We start from the raw sequence: 20028 nt of genomic DNA on the forward strand, positions 1-20028 counted from the left end.
CAAGAGGACGAACATCAAAGTAACGAGGCCATCTGGAATTTCACACCAAACCTGTGCCCCAGTCAAGATACTCACGGCAGCTGACGAAAATCAAATCTTGATGTCACACTCAGCAGCTGTATCCCATCCCCCCCACGCCCCACCAAATGAAACCTTTCACAATAAAGTGTCGTTTACATACTGAACCCGAAAAGGCTGAATTGCAAGTTCTACTACCAACACCTGAGTTGATATGTTGGCGTTGGCTGACAAATACCACACTAAATGGAGGCGAGAAGATTCTCATACCATAACAGTTTCGCAAATATAAAACAAGGCAGCTGTGATGACAGCCTGCCAGGAGTCAGAACAGCTGCCAGATCACGCGCATTTATGCAAAGTTACAGAAATTGACAAAAAATACAGAAATGGCCGAGGAAAGCAAAAGGTGCTCCTGAATCATGAATCAGTGCTCATAATGACTTTGCAGGCAAAACAAATGGCTGACACTTGTGAGAAGTGCTCACTACCTGGCTGAGAACTGTTTTACATTTCACAGCACTCCTGGAAGGAACACAGAGCAGAATTTTCACACCCAGCACTTCACCCATAGTCCACAAGCAGTTCCTACAGTCAGGAGGGAAAGAGACAGCAAGCAAAGAGTCTCGGACAGAGGCACAATGAATTGTTCTTTTACTTCGATATTTTGCTGTGCGGTGTATGAAAAAGGATGCAGAGGAGTGAAAAGAAAAACAAGCGGAAGAGGGGAGATGCGAAAATCAAAGAAAGCTAGGGGAGGTAGACGACGTGAAACGATTATGCAAGTGGCACCTGTTGGTGCAAGATGGGAAGGAAAAACACAGGCGCTGAGTTTGCAGGGCGGGAGGAGTGCCAAGAAAGGGTGCAATGCTCAAGGATCAGGGCCATGCGACAGCAAAAGATACCCCGCAAGTGCTGAGTGATGTGCGCACATGGGGGTAAGACGGAAGCAAATAACTGAGGCCCGGCACGTCTGAGGGGCAGAGAGAGGGGTGAAGAGACGGTGAGGGGAGAAGGCATAATAAGGTGGGCGACTCACGACCAGGCTCGGGGGCCGGTTCTTTGCCCCCGGACTCATCAATGAGGGCCTCCAGCTCATCATCGCTGATGGGGTCAAACTCGTCCTCTACGGCGGCCGCACCCTCTGCACACACGGGCGACACTCCCGCTCATCAGCACTTTACACGCACCAGCGTGTAGGGGAGAAGGAGGAGGGGACATGGAGAGGGGGAGACCATAACGACACTACAGAAGACATTGCAAGGCACCACGGAGATGGCACCCGCCCCTTTTTTGAAAGCGGCAGAATGCTCAGCATGCCAGTGCACTACAGCGCCGGCAGCAACAGCGACGTTTTTAAACAAGAACTGGCCTCTTATTCCCCAGGTGCTGTGAGTAAGGGGTTCAATCCTGTTTGTGTTTCAAGCTATTGCATGTGAAAGGTATGGACGTCAAACACAACTGCCGAGAACAGCTTGCAGCTGGGCATACTGCACAATTAGCGCGCATGCTTTACCTCACAAGAAATGGCAAACCAGAGTATAGCAATGACTGTTGAGCACTAGTCTGTTAGAGTGCTCCATGAGAACTGCGTATGAAATTCCCCTTTCTTTCTCAAAGGCATACATAGGGCAAAGGAGACGTTTCCTTAACGAGCGGCTCAAGGAGCATCACACGCTCTATAGGCAGACGGCCATTTCGGACAATCTTTCAATGTACTGTGCCAATTGTAAATGCACTCCGGCATTCAACGATAGCATGGCCCTCTTCACATCTGATGGTAAAACAAGCAGAGAAATTTGGAGAGCTGTTTTGCATGATATCGGGAATAGAGGGAGAGTGCATTAGCTCACCTTTCATTGCCTTGCTAGTGAGAGAAACAGAGTTTCCCCGGAACAAATAAATGGATTTGACACATATGCACAGTGGTTGGCAAACGTGGTGGCTCATGTATATATTCCCTTTCTGTTGTGAATAGACTTCAACTGTTATTTCGCACTTCCCTCGTTTTGTACGTTTATTCCACTCAGTGTTCGTTTCCTGTAGCTTAAAGGTGCGCTCCCTTCGCGATTTCTACAAAGACTGGCACGGCACTGGAATAAAGATGGGATCGGACGTCTCCAATGATGCCCGCTTTGCTCTCAACTTCTCAAAAATTAAAGTCGATGATAGCCCTTCTGTTCCACATCATGTTGCTGAACAATAACTCCCCCACATTCTTGTTTTCTGGTACACCGATAATGTAATTTCAATTCTTGCGCTACACAAAGATACTCGAAAAACGCTTTCACCTTGGCAAGCAAAACTGCACATTAAGGTCATCCAGGGGTGTATCTGAGATGATGGCCTCCCTGAAATTCTCATCGTGCAATTTTTGATACAGAATGTCCCACGTATGCACCCTCCTAGATCACAGATGAACTGAAGTGCGTCGTATAACTTTACTCCCGAAATCTTCCTGGACGCTCACCTCCTCCTGCAGCAGAGCGTGGAGATTCTTCAGGGCTGACGGGCACTGCATCCACCTCAATCCTGAAACAGAGAGGGAAATGTCAATTCGGGGGGAAAAAAATTATGCACAGTAAACCAAACCTGAAAGGGGCTAGCAATAAGAAATTCAGGACACCTGACTTCTGATGAACACACTTTTCTTTCTTCCTCTTCTATCCACAATAATATTAGGCTGTGCAAACTGTGATTTTGGTTTCAAAGCAAATAACGATTTTGTTCGAATAGTCTCAAATCGAAGCAAATGCCTTTGTATCGAAGTGAATATTTAGCAATTTTCAATTACAAAACTGGATGTCACAATTTTTCAAGCATCCTTCAGCAACAAGTGTTAAGGGGGGAGGTGGGGATCGGAGCAAACTTTTTTATTTTTTGACATAGAGTAATGAAATTTGGTAGGCACATTGGAAAACACTCCAAATGGTGAATTTTGAAATTTAAGAATGATACCTTCAGTAGTTTTTGTGTTACAGAGGTGTACATGTTGTCCGCTCGTGGAAAGCCTAGCAAGGTATTGACATATGGTAGGAAGTTCAGAATACTTTTAAATTGTAGTCAAAAGAACACTACAGGGTATGACATTCTTCGAATTTTTTTTACACCCTTCATTTTTTTTACAGAAAACATTATTTTCACCTGTAACCAGTAGTATACAGCTGACTTGGCCGTAAATGTCACTTAAAAAAATATCTAGGCCCTAAAATGAAAATCCGAGAATGTCATACCCTGCAGAACTCTTCAAGGATTGAAATAAAACAAACAGTGTCGAAATCCGCCCAGTGGTTGCCATGCTATCCTTTCCACGAGCAACGAAGAACTCGTAAAACGCACTTTTGAGAAAACGGCTCTTGAAGTTTACGAAGACTTCACGATTTTTCGAACTGCACCAGCAGCATAGTCCTTGCTGTCCTTGCTTGGGGACAACCTCAAAGACCTTTGCCCTTTGATTTGGTGCATCTGGGAGGCCTTCCTGGCCAATTGAAGGTTTTCATGTGCAGGCCTTCAGATGGCAGAAGCACCAGTTTTACACCTAGTGTACCACAAAGTTTGCTATGGGCTACTAGGGTACCTAAACTTTACTTGATGTATGCCTAATGCATAACTGTCTCCAAAATGAAGAGTAAGGCATGGTTTCGTTTTATATTAGTAATATTCCAGCAGACTTTCAGCAGATTTCTGGGTTTCATAACATTGCCAAAGCTACAGCTTAGTACATGAGGCTGTTCGGTGTCAAAAAGTTATATCTGGGCATCACAAGCATAAGATGAGCTATTTGAAAGCAGAGTATAGATTTTTTACACAATTACAACATTGATTATTATTAGCATACCATGCTCTTCACCTTCAGGAGAATCAATCATTGCAAGATCGACAACAGAATTGCAAACATTGCGAAAATAGAAAACCCAATAAAAATATCGAATTGTGAATGCTGCACTACGGCGTCTTTTCTAATTTATTTAACACTCAAAATATTATTTTGTAATTCCAGACTTCGTTGTACGAACTAGTTTAGAGCCACGGCAAAAGTTTCTCAAATAAGCTAGGTGACGGTTCATTGCACCCCCCCTCCCCCCCGCCCTACAATCCCCTACGCGCGCGTTCCCCACGATCGTAATTTAGGTAACCTTGATATGGTTGATAACTTCGCTTTTCCCATTAAATTTCACTTCCCGTACATCAATTATTATTACTCGCGTGCAATAGCAACCGATCCCGCAATCGGCCGCTGCCCGAACACGTCGCGCCAATGCAGCGCGCGCCGCAACTTCTGGCGAGTCGGTCATTCCATTCCCGAAGCTCGCGAGCACGCTGTGCAACACAGCAATAACTCAGGCTTTTATAACATCGCAATGCTCACAATGCGTCCAAAAGTTCGCTTCACGAACCGCAATCGTAGGCGCACGCACCGCGCTTCCCACTCAAGGACAGACCACGGCGACATCGCGGGCACGTTTTCGATGCGTCTTTCGAGCCACGCACCTCCCTATCTGGCGCACGATCTCAACATTATCGCCGCGATAACAGTAATGTCACTGTTCAGTACCGCAACAGATAAAACGAGTAAACTGCTACCGAGTCGACCGGGAAACCTTGAAAACATCGGGAGCGCAGTGCGCGTAAAATGCGCAGCAGCCCGGCGGCCATGTTTTTGCTGGCATGGCGGCGCCCAATCAGGAGAGCCGTATCTAAAAACGCGGCCGGACAGCCAATCGCGTGTTACCATCTATCGGTTGCTTCGTTTCACTATCTTTCTCTTTCTGCCGTTTGTGCGTTTGTGAGCGAGCGATGACAAAAGGAGCGACCGGAAAACGAAAGTTAAAGAGTCGGCCGATCTAACGCGACCAAGATGGCGGCGCCCGGTAGCGTCGTTCCGGAGATACAGCGCTGCGAAAATTGCCGTGTTTTCGTCATTTTGAGGAAATATTTTGCCACCTCAGCCGATATAAATATTTTTCTTTGGCACTTCGCGATCGTTTGCGGCGGGGAAACTTTGTGAACGCATAGAATATAAAACGTGCAATCCGAAAATGTGAGTTCCGAAAAAACGATTTTTTGGTCACTTTCCGAAATCTGATCCCCGCGTCCCCCCTTAAAAAAAAACAGGCCCATTAAAAGGGGCTAGCACAATTTTTATACGGCGTAAAATGAAAATACCAAAGCTATCCAGCTGTTTTGGCTGGGTAGACAATATTACATTTTGTATGAAGGCAAGTTTCATTTCATTTTAAGACAGCTATGCCGTTTTATCTAGAGAGGGTTATCCGAAACAGCTTGAGCTTCACCCCACTATCAGGATGCAAAAATGGAAGTGCAAGGGCGGAATCGGCCGAACGTCAAGGAGATGGATATGCGCTCCACAAGCGCATTTTCTTGCCCTGGATCATTGAATATTTTCATGCTTTCCCCAGGGATGCTGCAGCTGCAACAAATCTACACAGCGCATCACCTGGGTATCATTCCCCCCCCCCATCACAAATGTTGCCACTTACAGGTTAGGGTCCCCAGCGTCCTCTGGCTTGTCCTCACTGGTAGCGTCATTGTGAGCGTCTGACAGCACCTCCTTCTTAACAGAGTCCTGCAAGGGACATAGCAACATGGGCCGTCATGAGCAAAACCTAGGCTAAAACCACAGCCTGCCACCACTTGCACTCTTTTGCCAACCAAACAGTTGCTGCTCGCAAGCCTAAGTTTGCTCACCGAGAGCAGCGCCTCCCTGTACAGCAGAAAAGGAAGCCCTGAACATCTGACTGGCTCATGAAAAAGCCAGGTTAAACATCCTCTTGCACATAGGCAATGATGGGAAAAAAACATGAAAAAGAAAACATGTTTGTTCCCAAGTTGCAATAATTTGTAGCAACCAGGAGCAACTCAATGAGCACATAAGCCTGGTGCAGCTTTGGTAACTAAGACCAGAACAGGAATGAGGCTGCCGCAACAGTGTACAACAACACAAGAACCCAACACTTCATCGCAAACAACGTGTGCAACGCACGCATTGGAACAGATGCTACCAGGGCCTGCAGACAATACAAGGCCGAGTCCCCACTTCACAAGAAAACCTAGTGTGTGTGGAGCAATTTCCAAATAATGTGAGAGCAAAGCAAGCGAATTTACAAGCTGGACAGAGTGATAATGCGATAATGCGAGCATGCCTACGGAGCAAGCAACATTGAGACATCACCCGCACTTGCGTTATAATCAACCTGTCCCTTTTCTTGCACCCTACACTCTGATAGCCACCCAAAAAGCGAGCTCGGAGGGGAGTGAGTGAACGTACTTGGCACAACCGCAAACATATTTTCGCAATCCCTGCCCTCTGCAACAGGGCAAGAAACATGATGTATTTCTCAAGCTGTGTATGCTAGAACCGGGTTCAGGCTCAATGGGAAAGGCAAACGGGCGGTAAAACCCAGCCGTCTCTTACCGCCGCTGCAGCATCGCCCCTGGTGAGAATGTCGTCATCGTCGTCATCACTCCAGTCGCTGTAAGTGTCGCCACCGCCAGCCTTCGCCTCCTGGCCCTCTGAGGGAATCAAGAGTCAAGCAAGCAAGGGTCAAGGGCTTCCACAGAAATTCCAGGTTTTCAGCATCCAGAAACCTGGCATCAACGGGCACTTATTTTCCGGTTACTCGGTGAGCATGCGACATTGTCAATGAGTGGACAATTCCTGATTGATAATTCAGTTCCATTAAGAAGTCACGGCTAGGACGTGTCACCATCAAAGCTTACTTTTGTATGCACTAGTACCGTATCAAGCGGCATATAGGTTGAGATCTTTTACCGAAAAACTTGCCAAAAAATCACCCCTCAACCTATATAGCGGTCACTGGCATAATTATGGTTGTCATCTGGCGAACGGGCAGCCTATCGAGCCCACCCAAACCCCAAAGGCACCATCGCCACCACCATCAATCGGACGCGATGCAATCTTTGTTTTGTTGCTTCTTTCGTTGTCAGCGAATGTGTGCGTGCTATTTTCTTCTTGCTCATAATGAGTTTAGGCACTTGGTGCCAGTTCACAGCAGCATTTAAAAGAAAATTTGGGGGTTTTCTAAGGCCAACGACGTGTCCGCCTTGCGCCAGTTCAGTACCACTAAAAGAAGCGTCGGTTATGGCGTTACCTGAAGGGGCAGCTCTCGGTATGCAACGCTCAATAGACCTCGTTTTATGGGCGCTGCTCTGTGCACCTGTGCTGCTGTACAAAGTGGCGACTTTTGTCCACGAGCATCGCGCGACGTCCCAACGAATGAATACCCCAAGGTGTTTGCTGGCCACCTGCACAGACTGGCTCTCGCTACGGTCTCCACACGAGTACCCCATGCTTTGCGCTTGCTGCATGATGACAGTTTTTTGTTTAAGAAAAGCTGCATAAGCAATTTCGTGGATTGAGCCGATTATGACTTCTGTGTGGGCGACAGCCAGCGAGGAGCAGTCGTCCGACAACATTTCAGACAACCATAACGAGTAGTCTCAGACGAAACAAGATAAAATAAATAAAACGATGTTGTGTACAAAACTTTTTTTTTTTTTTTTGCATTTTTCGGCTACAAGGTAAGGGGGTCGACCTATATTCCGTCTCGACCTATATTCCACATTATACGGTAGTCTGAGGCAACAAAATGCTCTGCACTTCACAATGACACTTAAACGAGGCAATGTCGAACATGCACGCGAGATGTAGCTTGTCCACCAGTTTCTCATGCCCCACTAACAATCTAAGCTGCACCTTGGATTATTCAGAATCTCACACAGTCTCACATATCACATACTAGATTACATATTACATATTGCATACATTTCCATTTCTTCCCGTCTACTTTGTCCTTCATTCCTCCTGTGCTTATTTTCACTGTGGTATCCTCTCTATTGTATGCTTACTATCCTCCGAAATAGAAACATTGAAACCACTTGCACATGTCCATTAGGAATTAACAACTTCCGGAAATCATTTGATCCCACATTTTACATCTCTATGTATTGACTCAATGATTAACTTTTGTGAATATATATCTATGTAATGGATTACTAAGCCTTATTATCCCTAATGGTCAAACCCTAGTTGCACCTTTGGAAGTTCTCATATTAGAGGGCAGAGAAAGGTGGGACATCTTAATATAACAAAATTTCACATTTTGAAGCAACCTTAGAAAAATTACGGCAGAGTACAACTTTATTCAATCACACTTGGTTAGCACGTATTTGCTTGCGTAATGAACCCACTCGTGTAATGATCCCTCTCCCCACTTTTCTTCTTGAGAATTTATTTTTTTGCCACTTTGAATAAAAAAATGCAGCGTGAATACGTTTTTATCTCAGCATGGTTGCCGATGCCGTAGACGATCACAGTAACTTGATATTGCACTACAGCACGTGCAGAAACGCTAAAAAAGCATTCCAACAAAAAGAAATCTCAACAAGAAATCTCACAATTTAAAAATTGCACGCTTGTGGAGCGCCACTTGCAGAACACAAAACAAACCACCTTGCGCCATGAAAACGTTGTGGCGTGCGAACAAAGCACCAAACGTACTCCGCACTCCTTCCCTGCTCTTTGCTGTTCCGGCTGGTTCTGGCGGCGTGCGAACAAAGCACTAAACACACTCAGCACTCCCCTGCTCTTGTTGTTCCGCAACCTCACCATTACGCTCCTTAGTTTTGTTGTTCAGTTCTATTCCGACCTTTTTTGTGCCCCTGGTGCGCGCCGTACGATGGGCCAGTACATGAGCTACACAGCCGATTTTAAAGGCCAACTGCAACGAAATTTTCGGCTCATTAAATGCACCATTTTCCGGTAGTATTACCTTAAAAATTGCTGCCTGCAAAATTTGGAGGCCCAAATATGCGTCGCTTTATCATAAACGAAGATCAAAAACGCTCTTTTCAAACCGAAACTGGAAAAAAAGGGCGGCCATTACGGATGGCCGGAAGTGACGTTACACTCAGGAATCGAGTGGGCGCAGCCGGCGGATTCTCACACGGCTGTGTGTGAGAAGATGGTGCGTACCCGATGTGTTTCGGGTCATCCGTTTCTTCAAACATTTAAAGCATGCGTGAAAAGAGGTTGGGAAGTTCGTGCTTCGTTTTGAGCTACAGAGACGCGCCTATAGTCGTCCGGTAAAATGTAAACACAGGCACCCCGAGGCGCCGTGGCAAAGCTGGGAGCTATGAAATAGGCACACAAAAGGCAGTGTTGAGCGCTAGATGAACGCCGGCACAGCCAATATGCCCCGTGCCGATTGAATTATCTTGTGTTTGTGAGAGAAAGAAAAAAAAAGCTACCGCGGGAGGAAAGCGTCGAAACATGCCGGCTAGCGTGCAAGAATTCGGTTTCGTCGGATGTCATCAAAGTTCAAATCCAGAATTTTGTTGTTTGTTTATACGGGCAGTTTTGTTTCTATTAGCAGGTTAGCACGGTGCCCGCACCAAATTTTTAGATAATGGTGCCATGCATCGAGGAAAGCAAAGCACTGCAGTGTTTTCGCTTTCGTCATGAAACAGTGACCTTTCCCAAGACACAATGCTGCCAAATGTGCCCTCTTTTTTGTGTTTTTTGTTTCTAACTGGTCAGAGAAATGTTGCCAACAGCGGCTAGTAATTATTTCTTTTTTCACGAAGTTGTTTGAACTGAATCGAACTTGTGCAGTTCACCACATGCTGTACTTGTTCGCGCCGCCGCGATAAAGCGCGAGACACATGGATGAAGTGTCAACAGCGCACGCCTCGCGTCGGCTACTTGCGCTCACGAAGAGTCGACCGGCCGCAATCGTGCAGTGGGTCACACATCTATCTGCCGTACACGTTCATTCTTCGACTGGCCGCGACAACAGCGCATCATCTCGTGTCGGCCGCTGTGCGTACTGTGCAGCTGCGCACTCGTAGAGACGCCCGGCCGGCGTGCGCCGCAGGGCTGCCGTAGTCGTTCGCGCGCCGGCGCACCAACCAGCCGCGCCAACAACGTATCGCCTTGCGTAGGCTGTTCACGCGTCTCGCATACTCGTCGAGTGGACCGAAAGCCTGCTGCCACCGTCGCGACCACGAAATCGTCCGTCGTGCAACTGCCGTACTCGCTCGCCGACGGTGTATTGCCTCGCATAGACCGGCTCCAGCACTCTTCAAATTTGCTCTTTATGTCTCGGCAACCCAGAGCTTCTTCAGCTTTTCGCATTACGGAAACGCGCGAAAGTAATTATTCATGCATGAGGCAGGAACTACACTGCTCAGTCGCTGAGGCCACGCATAAAAGGGCTACTGAGGAGAGGCAACGGTCGCACAGGAGTCCTGACTGGCACGTCACATCCGGAAGTTCGCCGCAGTGGCGATAAGCTGTGGCGACACTTCGCTAGGTGCTGCGTCCGCTGAAGGGGCGTGCTTTCGAATGGTTTTAATAAAAAAACTGCGCATTTATGGAGTTTAAAATTCGGTCACAAGAGACTTTAGTGGTGCATACCATACGTTGAAGCCGAATTTGGGGCAGGTAAATTTTCGTTGCAGTTGGCTTTTAAACTGAAGATGGTGTAGCATGCGTTCATACACATGGAAACCGTGCGGTTGGGCAGCACTTCAGTGTTGGCCCAGTGCGTGTACGCTACGGGCGAAAAGGAGAGGTTTTTGAGCGGAGAACAGAGATCGCCGTGTGTTTTGTGGGCCCAAAGAAGGGAAGTTTCCCGGTGTCAGACAAGAAGTTTTGGAGTGCTCTGATGGCAGAGAAGGCGATGCGCTGTGGACCAACAACAAATGTGAGGTCGCAAGCGACTGCATTGAGGAGGACAGCTCCATGACAAGTAGGGGGGCCACTAGTATGATGGGAATAAAAAAGAAATTTGATTACATAATCCCATGTGTTTTTACGAAAATGGCGAGGCTCTGACAGCGCTTCTTTTAGCATCTTTATTGTATGAAATTTCAACTTTTAAAAATCTGCTGCAATTTTTTCCTAACCCTCCCCCCCCAAAAAAATGGGTTCATTACGCAGATAAATACAGTACATTCAATGCAACACTTTTTTTTCCTTTTAACTTTGCAAAATAAGGTCAATATAATCAGCATTTTCACTTTGCTTGACCAAGCATGCTTTTGGGAGTGATCTCAGATAATGATACCTGCAAAACTCCAAATGCATTGAAGGTTGGAAATGTGCTACTTAATTTTGGACGCACTCGTGACTTGTATCGATGACAGCCGAACGTTTAATCCACTACAATTTCTCAGTGGATCACTCTAGAAGCCCTAGCAGTGTTCATTTGATGATAAAAAGTGGCTTGAAGCTGTCATATAAAAAATGTTGTGTTATCAAGATACATACCACACTTGGGCATTGCAGATATAGGTTAACGGAAAGATGCGACACCATGCTGACACAGCAACGGCCAAGGTAGAGACAAAAAAATGGGGGGAGTTTGGGAGGTTTGGGAGGTACCGTCAAAGTACACTGGGTCCAAACACCCAAGAATTAAATTGTGACAGTTCTTCCATGACTGAAAGACGCTAAAAACACGAACTAAAGAGAAGGTGGATGCTGTTACTATGCAAATGGAAGCAACTCAGCACTAGTGCAGAATTAGTCTGGCTGCTTCTGACCTAACGAATGATGCATATCATACAACAACACATACTTGCCAGGACTGCCCATGTATTTCAAACCATCCGGATCCCTCAAATTATAGGCATGAAATTAACAGCCTTTGCGGAGTAAGCCCATGTATCTAGTAAGGTATATCCGGCACTACTGATGAAGCCGGCAATGAGCTGAAAATATTCCATCCTTCCAGGACTTGGCAAGTAGAAAGGAAAAAATGACAGCAACTGAATGTTGCGAGGGCATTGCAAACAAAGTAACGGAAAATGGAACTCGAAGGTCGCAGGTGTGAGAGGAAGCAGACTAGCCTTGTGTCACCTACTACTCGTATACAGTACAGTGGAATCTCGATGATACGATTCTGAGTGATACGAATTACAGGATGATACGAATTTTAGAGAAGACCTGGCGAAATTGCATTGTTTGCAATGGGAAAAATTTCGGCTGTTACAACGGCCTGCGTGGCCCGGCGGATGATACGAACGAACCAGCCAGGCGCCCGACTACTGGGCGAGCAAGCGACGGTGATGTACGGGCTCTCTCTCTGCTCTTTGTCAGTATCTCTCCAGGAACGGCCGAGCTGTTGTTTTCTGCTCTCGAAATTGCGCCGCGCATGCCACAGGTGTGCTGACGGCACTGTGGAACCACTTGCACGCTCCGCGCAGTGTGGTCGGCGGCAGAAACATGGGGGCGGCTTCGGTTGCGAAGTGGTGCGCCGGGGCGCTCTAGCGACCGCTTCTATCCGCTCTTTAAAATGCTGCTTAAGGCACACACGAAGTTGCTTGTGCAGTAAAGGAGCCGATAATGTTGGCGAAAACGGTATTATAAAACATCATCCGTGCCACCAGTGAAAGCACCCATGAAATACCTGCCGGGGTGGTAAACAACATCTACAGCGAAGCCAGATGGCTGTTCCAAGCGCTTCGAAACTGCTGCCATGAGGCGCGCGCCTCGCCATTGGCGCTAGTCGTCAGGCTCCTCTCACTGCCACGCATGTTGCGCGTCATTTTCTGACCGAGTCAGAAGCTGCTGCGGGCGCAGAATCGTCGACACGTCACGCCGTTCACGCCTTCACTGTTGCGGCATGTAGCGAGCTTGGGCGCTGAGAGTGAGAACAGTGCAAAGTTTTACGCACTGCAGAAAGGACTGCTCAGTGACATGGAGGAGAAAAAGTGGAAAAACATCACGGATTTCTTCACGCAAAAGTTAGAAAAGAAATAAACAAAAACTTTTTTTAGGGCTCAATTTTTTGGTCTGTGTAGGTTCAAGCGAATTTCAGATGATACGAATACTTTTCACGGTCCCGCGAGATTCGTCTTATCGAGATTCTACTGTATACATGCACCGTTTTCTGAAGCTTCAAAACTTAGACACATTCGAAACTAATCTCACAGTGCAGGTACGATGACGCAAGACTCTCAGGAACGCAGGGCACTGCATTCGCCCCCAGGCTTGAAGGGCACGCTGTCGCTTTCCTCCATGTGTTCACATCCCGGCAAGCTGTCATGGTATTATGGGAGTTTTTGTGCATTCACATCATACTTCGGTACGTTCGCAGTGCGCGCAGCTTTCACTTATAACTTGCTTCCGCACCCTCTTTATTATTGTACTCCTAGCGACAGGTTCCTGCACATACATGCCGTTCTTTCCATGGCCGCCAGACTGCGATCGTGTTTCCAGGCACCATTAGGTGCGGCATTCTCTCACTTTCTGAAGTGTTCTCATCATCCGTCTGACCCTATTTACAAAAAGTCCATTATGGTTCCCTTCTCCACGGGTTCTTCACGAACCTAGCTCCCAAGGGAATGCCTCCGCAGCCAAGGTGCCCAAGAGAGAGAGAGAGATATAGATAGAGGGGGAGGGAGGAAGGGAATAGGCCGGTGGCGACAGCACAGCACGCACCGTCCATATCGTCGTCCTCCGACTTGCACTCTTCGACGAGCACCAAGTGCTGCTTGCTGCTGTCGGAGACCTCAGCCTTGGTGGGCGACTCTCCGCCACTCTCCTCGCTCACGGGGGACGACGCCACCTCCACCTTGGGGACCACCACTGTGGCGGCTGCATGCACACCGCCAGGGGGGAGGGGGGGGAAGGGGGACACCACCTTACACACACAACAACACGGCACACACACCACCCAGGGTCACCCCAGGGGAGCAGGAGGAGGGGCAACTTCAATTTGATTGATTGGGGGGGGTGTAACACGCCGACACAACGCAGGAGATGAGGTGCGCCGTAGTGGAGGGCTCCGGATTAAATCTCGTACACAAGGTTTTTACTTCTCGCCTCCATCAGAAAAGCGGCCGCCGCAGACGGGAATCGAACCCGCATCCTCGTGCTCAGCAGCACAATGCCTTAGCCACTGAGCCACTGCGGTGGGTGGGGCAACTTCAAGCCCGAAGAAGGGAGGGCGCTCTGGATTAATCGGGTCCACCATAGCATAAAAACGGCTTCCGCAGCTGAAAGACGAGCTTGAAAACACGCAGCAATGGAACACTTTACTGCTGGGGATCGTCCTAGCCCTTAAACCACTGAGGTGGCCGCAAATGCCCAATTCAAGAAATTACTTCAGTGAAAAGCCACCGAGAACCAATGCTGCTGCCAGATGGCTTCATAGCACGGCGTAAGAATATTTAGGTGTTGACACTACGCGTGGCGGCACGGCCAGATCTTGTTCGCCGCTCCATGCGCTTCTCCGGAACGCCGCCAGAGTGCGCCCCACCACGAGGGCCTGTCTGCTCGCCGAGCTACGGCAGCAGTAATGCAGGTGCTGTGGGATCGTCCGGTGGAGCGGCGTGTACGTAAAGTTTTTTTAATTGCAGATAGGCACAGATAGATTGAAAATGCTGTCGACACCAAATAATTTTGGCCTACTTTCATTTTTACTCACAGAAACTGCAGCAGTGCGCGAAACAGCAGCGAGAACGCAGTCGTGTGACCCTTTCGAGCTAGTTGTCGAAACGCTTCTATTGCGAATAATTTTTTTTGCTCATCCGCACGACTCCCAAGAGCGTGGTTACTTTACCGTCTTTTAAAATAAAAGGTTGTGTTAAATGCACACACTCGCCCTTTTGGGCCGAAGAGCTTACGCGTAGCATAAAATGTTGTTTGAGCAGTGTAAATCACCGAAGGTGTGAGGTGGTAATGCCCGTCTTGTAGAGAATATGGTAAAATTCGTCCAACTGTGGTTCTTTAACGTGTCCAGAGACGCCAGTGACGCTTTCATATTTCGCCTGTATCAGAACTGCTACCTCCATAGCTAGGCACACAACCCACGCTGTTTTGCTGTGTAGCGTGACGGCTGCGGCGTTGTATGCGCGAGGGTCCGGAACGAAGCTAAACCAATACAATACATATGCGACATTTTAATGATTGATTGATTGTAGGGTTTAACGCGCCGACACAACGCAGGCGATGAGGCGCGCCGTAGTGGAGGGCTCCGATTAATTTTGACCACCTGGGAATCTTTAACGTGCGTCGAAATTTCGTACACACGGGCGTGACATTTTAATGGCTAAGGCACTCCAGGGCTGCCTACTCTACGCGAAAATGGTCAGTGAAAATTTCCCAGGTGTTTCTCTATCAAGCTCGGCTTTCACGACGATACCGACGGTGCTGAGCGGTTGTCTATCTCATGGAAACACAGGCGTGCACGCCCAGATATAAAATACTGACGCGACTCTAAACTGGGATTGGCGGATGTCAGTTTGGAATAATTGCAGTCGGCATGGTAAGGCGAATTCGTGGACCACAAAATTCTCCACCGAACTTAGTAGGGTTAGGGCAAATTATACAGCTTTATAAACGTATTATGTTAAACCAAAATCTGCAGCGGGTAAAAACTGGGCCCGCGATGGCTGTATAAACTTAACTGCATCGCTGCCATGCCATACGGCATGTGGTGTGCCGGTGTAAAATGCTTCTTTGAAAACACATGGAAGATACCGGCATCAGTAGCCTCAATTATTTCTAATAAATTTAGAACTTGGGCTAACTGGTTCTTTCGCACATTTTGACAAAAAAAAACTTCACGTAGACAAGGGCGATTAAAGGAAAATACAAGAGCTCATGTTTCTGTTTTCTTTCTTTGTCCTTATCTATGCACGTTTTTTTTTTTGTCAAAATTTGCGGAAGCCTCAATTATTTCGTCTGGGGACCTTGTGACCTCCAGACTTTTGATATTGTGAGATTTTACTGATCAGGGAGCTCAATCGAACAACATAAGTGTAACACTGACTGCGGCATCAGCGAAAGAATGCAACTGGTGCCTGTGTTCTGTACGATTTGAATAATCCAATTTGGTTTTAATTTGAAGCCTTGCATTGAGGTGTCTATATTTCCCACAGTGGCTTATCCAGAAATAATTTTCGGGGGTTGCTATACGCCACAGGTAAAAAAATAAAAAGAAATAGATCCTGAGGCGAAACAATTTTCGTTTGTCTGCTTTAGTAATCGCTGTGTTATTTGTTTCGTCGACGTAATATCTGCACAAAAATACGGATACGTATAAGAACCATACTTCTGAACAAACCAACATTCTTGTTATCCTTGTTTTTACATTTTAATATAACGATTCGCTGTGTTAATAGCATTGCTCTGTCTAGGCCCCTGATTACCCATGTTTACATTCAGCATAAGGATAAAAAATTATTTTTGTTCCACGAAAGCCAAAATAGCCGTTATGTGTAACACTCATTTTTAACTACAAGTCGCCTTTCTTGCTGGAGAAAACGCAATGCATTACAAGTGCCGTTCGCAGAGATTTGCCGTTGAAAAGCACATAAGTGCCATTCGCAGAGATTTGCCATCGAAAAGCACATGTGCCGCGATACCGCGCACTGCGTCGCCTTGCTGTACCGCGTGAGTTCCACAACGCTCACTGCGGCTGGTGCCGCAGTGATCGGTGACGAACACAACGTGGAAGCTGAATCATAACGTCTACTCCTCACTCTGGCAGCAGAAAACACCGAAACGCAGCGTGAATGACACGGAAATTCAAGCCCGCCGCGCATCCACCGCAGCTGCGCCCGCTACTCCGCAAGCGATCGCCGGCCCCTCATTCGCAGTGCCCCCGCGCTGCTGCGGTCTGCGCATGTACTAAGGGCGAACACGATCTGGCCGCGTTCTCCGCCGCCGCGGCCGGCGAGTGTCAACACCTAAATATTCTTACACCATGCTTCATAGAAAGGAAATTTCCAGGGAACAGCCACAAAGAATCAATGTTGCCATAGCATGGTTTCAAAAAAAGGCAATACAACTGTGCTCTCAAGTTTTCCCTATGAAGATAATGTAACGGCTCCAGCCTTAAAACTGGAATCTCAGTGGCTCTAGTGCTGCTTTCAGCTACTGTTCAAGCTTGTAAAGAAACCATAAAACCCCACTGCAAGGTGGGACTGGACAACAACAAATTGGAAAATGAAAGGTCACAAACCAGTCCCTGCTGGGTGCTTCCTCTGCATGTAATATTGAAGTCCAATGCACTCTCAGTACTATTCACTGTGAAGAAGTCGGAGAGGTACATGGGAGAACCACATAGATGGCAAATATCACTTCTCTCAGAAATGAACCGCTTCCCTCCAAGCTAATCTCTGCAGAAGATGATGATGATGGTTGGTGTTTAATGGTGCAAGGCCAGCTAGAGCAAATCTATGCAGAGGACAGGTGCTGCGTTTTACCAATTCAGAATATGCACACAAACAGATCAAAAGTTTGTCAATGCATACAGCTAGCTAGAAGCAGATAGCCCATTGGTAGCTCGAACTGTGACAGATCATAGCGTCTCAGGGTCCACGCAACCTAAGACGGGGTTTGCGGTGCCACCTACATTATCTGCACACACTATCCAGGTTGGATGTAGCCTCACACCCAGCACCCTGGAACAGGTTTTATACACGAACATAAACCTTGAAATCATGGCCACTCTCCAGCACAACCCAAGAGACAGCATGCCAAGTAAAATTTAGCGTCAAAGGTCAACTGCAGAAGTGGCGACGATTTCAGGTTGTGCACTTGAAACGCACGTGGGGGCAGGCAGGACTGCTCTGTCCCTACCTTCGGGCGCACTGGTGTCGGGCGACTGGTCAGGTCGCTCGGGAGGCTCGTCCTGGCTGCTGCTACGGCTGGTCTTGGCCAGCGGCGCCTTGTCGCGTGCACGTCGCGGGGATGAGCCCCGACTGCCCCCTGACCCGTCCCTGACCTCATCCGCTTCAGGCTTGGCATCTCCATCACCCCGCTTGGAGGGCACATCCTGGCATTCGGGCAAAGGCAGTGGTAAACTGTAACTCTGAATGGTGAAACACTTGCGCGCATTCCACTGTTAACACACCGGCAGTTGTAAATGCAAATACGAGTGCTTGGAGAGAAATAAGACGTCCAGCGTTGCTACTAAAAGCAAGCAAGAAAAAAACCACGTTGGCAGCACCAAAGGTAGTGGAATTACTACCGAACAATAATAAATCCTCAAAGCCCCAACAACAGTAACTCAAACACATTGGCTTCAAATGGCCAGTTTCCCAGGTCACTAAAAGCTTAAGTTGTTAGATGCGGTGGCGCAATGACAGTTTTCACATTTAATTGGGTTGGACCAAGAGATTTCACTAAAGACTCGACCTGATGCAAGATGTTTTTAATGACAAAGCACCAAATGGCCTACTGAGCAAAATAGTGTTGTCAGTAAAGCAAAATGGCACTTAAATCCCCATTGGTTGCAAATGCGGGTATGTGCTGGCCCAATGTCCCCTCGACCCAGTTGGCACAGTAGGAGTGGGGAGGAATGCACTGGCCTCACCCAGTACCGCAGCAGTCACCAGTGAGCCAGTAGCGCTTTGCATGGCACACCGCCGAACTCACTGCAAGCACTGCAGCCACTCCTACTTTGTGGCAGCGCCACAATATCGGCATTGGCGAAACCAGCGCAGCAAGAGTTCTCCTCACCTTGGTGCTCCTAGGTGGCGGCCTCTTGCGCTCGTAACCGCGATTGGGTGAGACAGACCGTGACCGTCCGCCACCCCCGCGCACATCCCGGCTTCCACCGGGCCTGCACAAGGAAACACCCTTCATAAACCACCCACTCCAGGGACACCCACACCAGTGTTATTGCACTCGAACTGCACTATCAGTGCACTGCACTTGAATTGCACTATCGTATTCATGGCACTACAAAAAGGCACCCTCCTCTACAGTGGTCACTGAAATAGTGAATATTTTATCTTTCGCCCCACAAAAGGAACTTTTCACTAACCGTAAAGTTTTCCATAAAAAAAAAGATAATAAAAGCAACTGCTGTTACGGAGTTCTAATGCCTTTTGTCACAATGTTCTTATGCTTTTTGAAAGCATGCAAAATTACGCAACCAAAATATTTTTCTGTACAATTCGGTGCTGGGTTTTACCAGGAAAAAACAAGACAAAAGCTACACCACTGGTAAAAACCATTTCCACCAAATGGCATTTTGAGCCAGAGTGGCAGGACCCAAGAAATGAAGCTCGTCTAGGAACCAAAAGAGGAAGAGGATTTATTTACGTGCAACCCAGGTTGGGCACTCGATGCTGGACTTTGCGAGTGGCAAGCCTCATGCCGCAAGGAGCGAGCCCCGAAATGCGAGCTGTGGACTCAGCCTCTTTGTTGCAACTAGGTATCTTTCTCATCGCCTTCACTCTTTGGAGGAATGAGGTAATTCTATAGGCGCACCCTAATCACGGCTAAACGGACAAATGAAATGTGTTGATCGGCTATTTATTCCCAACAGGCGACTGGAACTACAGTTTTCGCTTGACAGAAGATGGTCGGTAGATAATTAAAGATGGTAGTGTAAGATCGACAGCACCCCGCCCTTACCTCAAGTCTCTGGAGTCAGGAAGGGGATCCACATCTCTCCTACTGTAACGGCTTGGACCAGAGTCGTCTGAAAAAAAGTTTTTTTTTTTTTTTTTTAAGCTGTCCTCATCATAAATCACCAAAGCAACATGTGAGAATTAGGACAAGGATAGCAACACATCAGCAACAATGCTCATTCCCCATCTAACTACTTCAGAGCATATCAAAAACTAGGTCTCGTTGCCAACTGCACATTTGCCTCCAAGAAAGAAATAGCAAACAAAGCAAAACAACAGAAGAAAACAGCATATTCTGGCTCAAGGAAAGTTAACTGAAGTCCAGAGCACTCTTGTGTTCTTATTGTGACCCAAACAATGGAATTTGTTTCATCCTGTTGTCTCCCATAAGGACTCGCAAGGGTTCTTCCAAGCGGCACCTTTGGCTTGGAGTGATGAAACCACTTTTTTTCTTGTTTTTAATATTTCCGGGCATTTCATGGACCTCTTCTTTCACAATGGCCATTATGCTGCCCAGTTTCTCCCTGAGGGTGCTGAATAGCAATGTGCCGAGGGTTCAGCATTGCACGTTAAGTGCAGCATCAAATCAAT

At 47.5% G+C, this 20028-nt stretch overlaps 1 protein-coding gene across 3 annotated transcripts in view; it reads right to left on the bottom strand.

The window, feature by feature from the left end:
* LOC144169326 (uncharacterized) overlaps positions 1 to 20028 on the bottom strand; it is a 60266-nt gene that overhangs the window by 9247 nt on the left and 30991 nt on the right. For 2 of the 3 annotated variants that reach the window (XM_077698417.1, XM_077698418.1), the window contains 8 exons: positions 19442 to 19508; positions 18539 to 18641; positions 17657 to 17852; positions 13508 to 13663; positions 6455 to 6552; positions 5520 to 5605; positions 2489 to 2550; positions 1058 to 1162 (listed from right to left, as the gene is read on the bottom strand). In XM_077698417.1, the coding sequence (XP_077554543.1) occupies positions 1058 to 1162; positions 2489 to 2550; positions 5520 to 5605; positions 6455 to 6552; positions 13508 to 13663; positions 17657 to 17852; positions 18539 to 18641; positions 19442 to 19508 (873 nt within the window). The remainder of the gene's footprint in view (positions 1 to 1057; positions 1163 to 2488; positions 2551 to 5519; positions 5606 to 6454; positions 6553 to 13507; positions 13664 to 17656; positions 17853 to 18538; positions 18642 to 19441; positions 19509 to 20028) is intronic. The other variant, XM_077698419.1, reaches the window with a different exon arrangement.

The sequence above is a fragment of the Haemaphysalis longicornis genome, unplaced genomic scaffold (genome assembly GCF_048455015.1).
Source record: "Haemaphysalis longicornis isolate Haplotype H1 unplaced genomic scaffold, Haemaphysalis longicornis Haplotype H1 scaffold_2, whole genome shotgun sequence".
NCBI lineage: Eukaryota > Metazoa > Arthropoda > Arachnida > Ixodida > Ixodidae > Haemaphysalis > Haemaphysalis longicornis.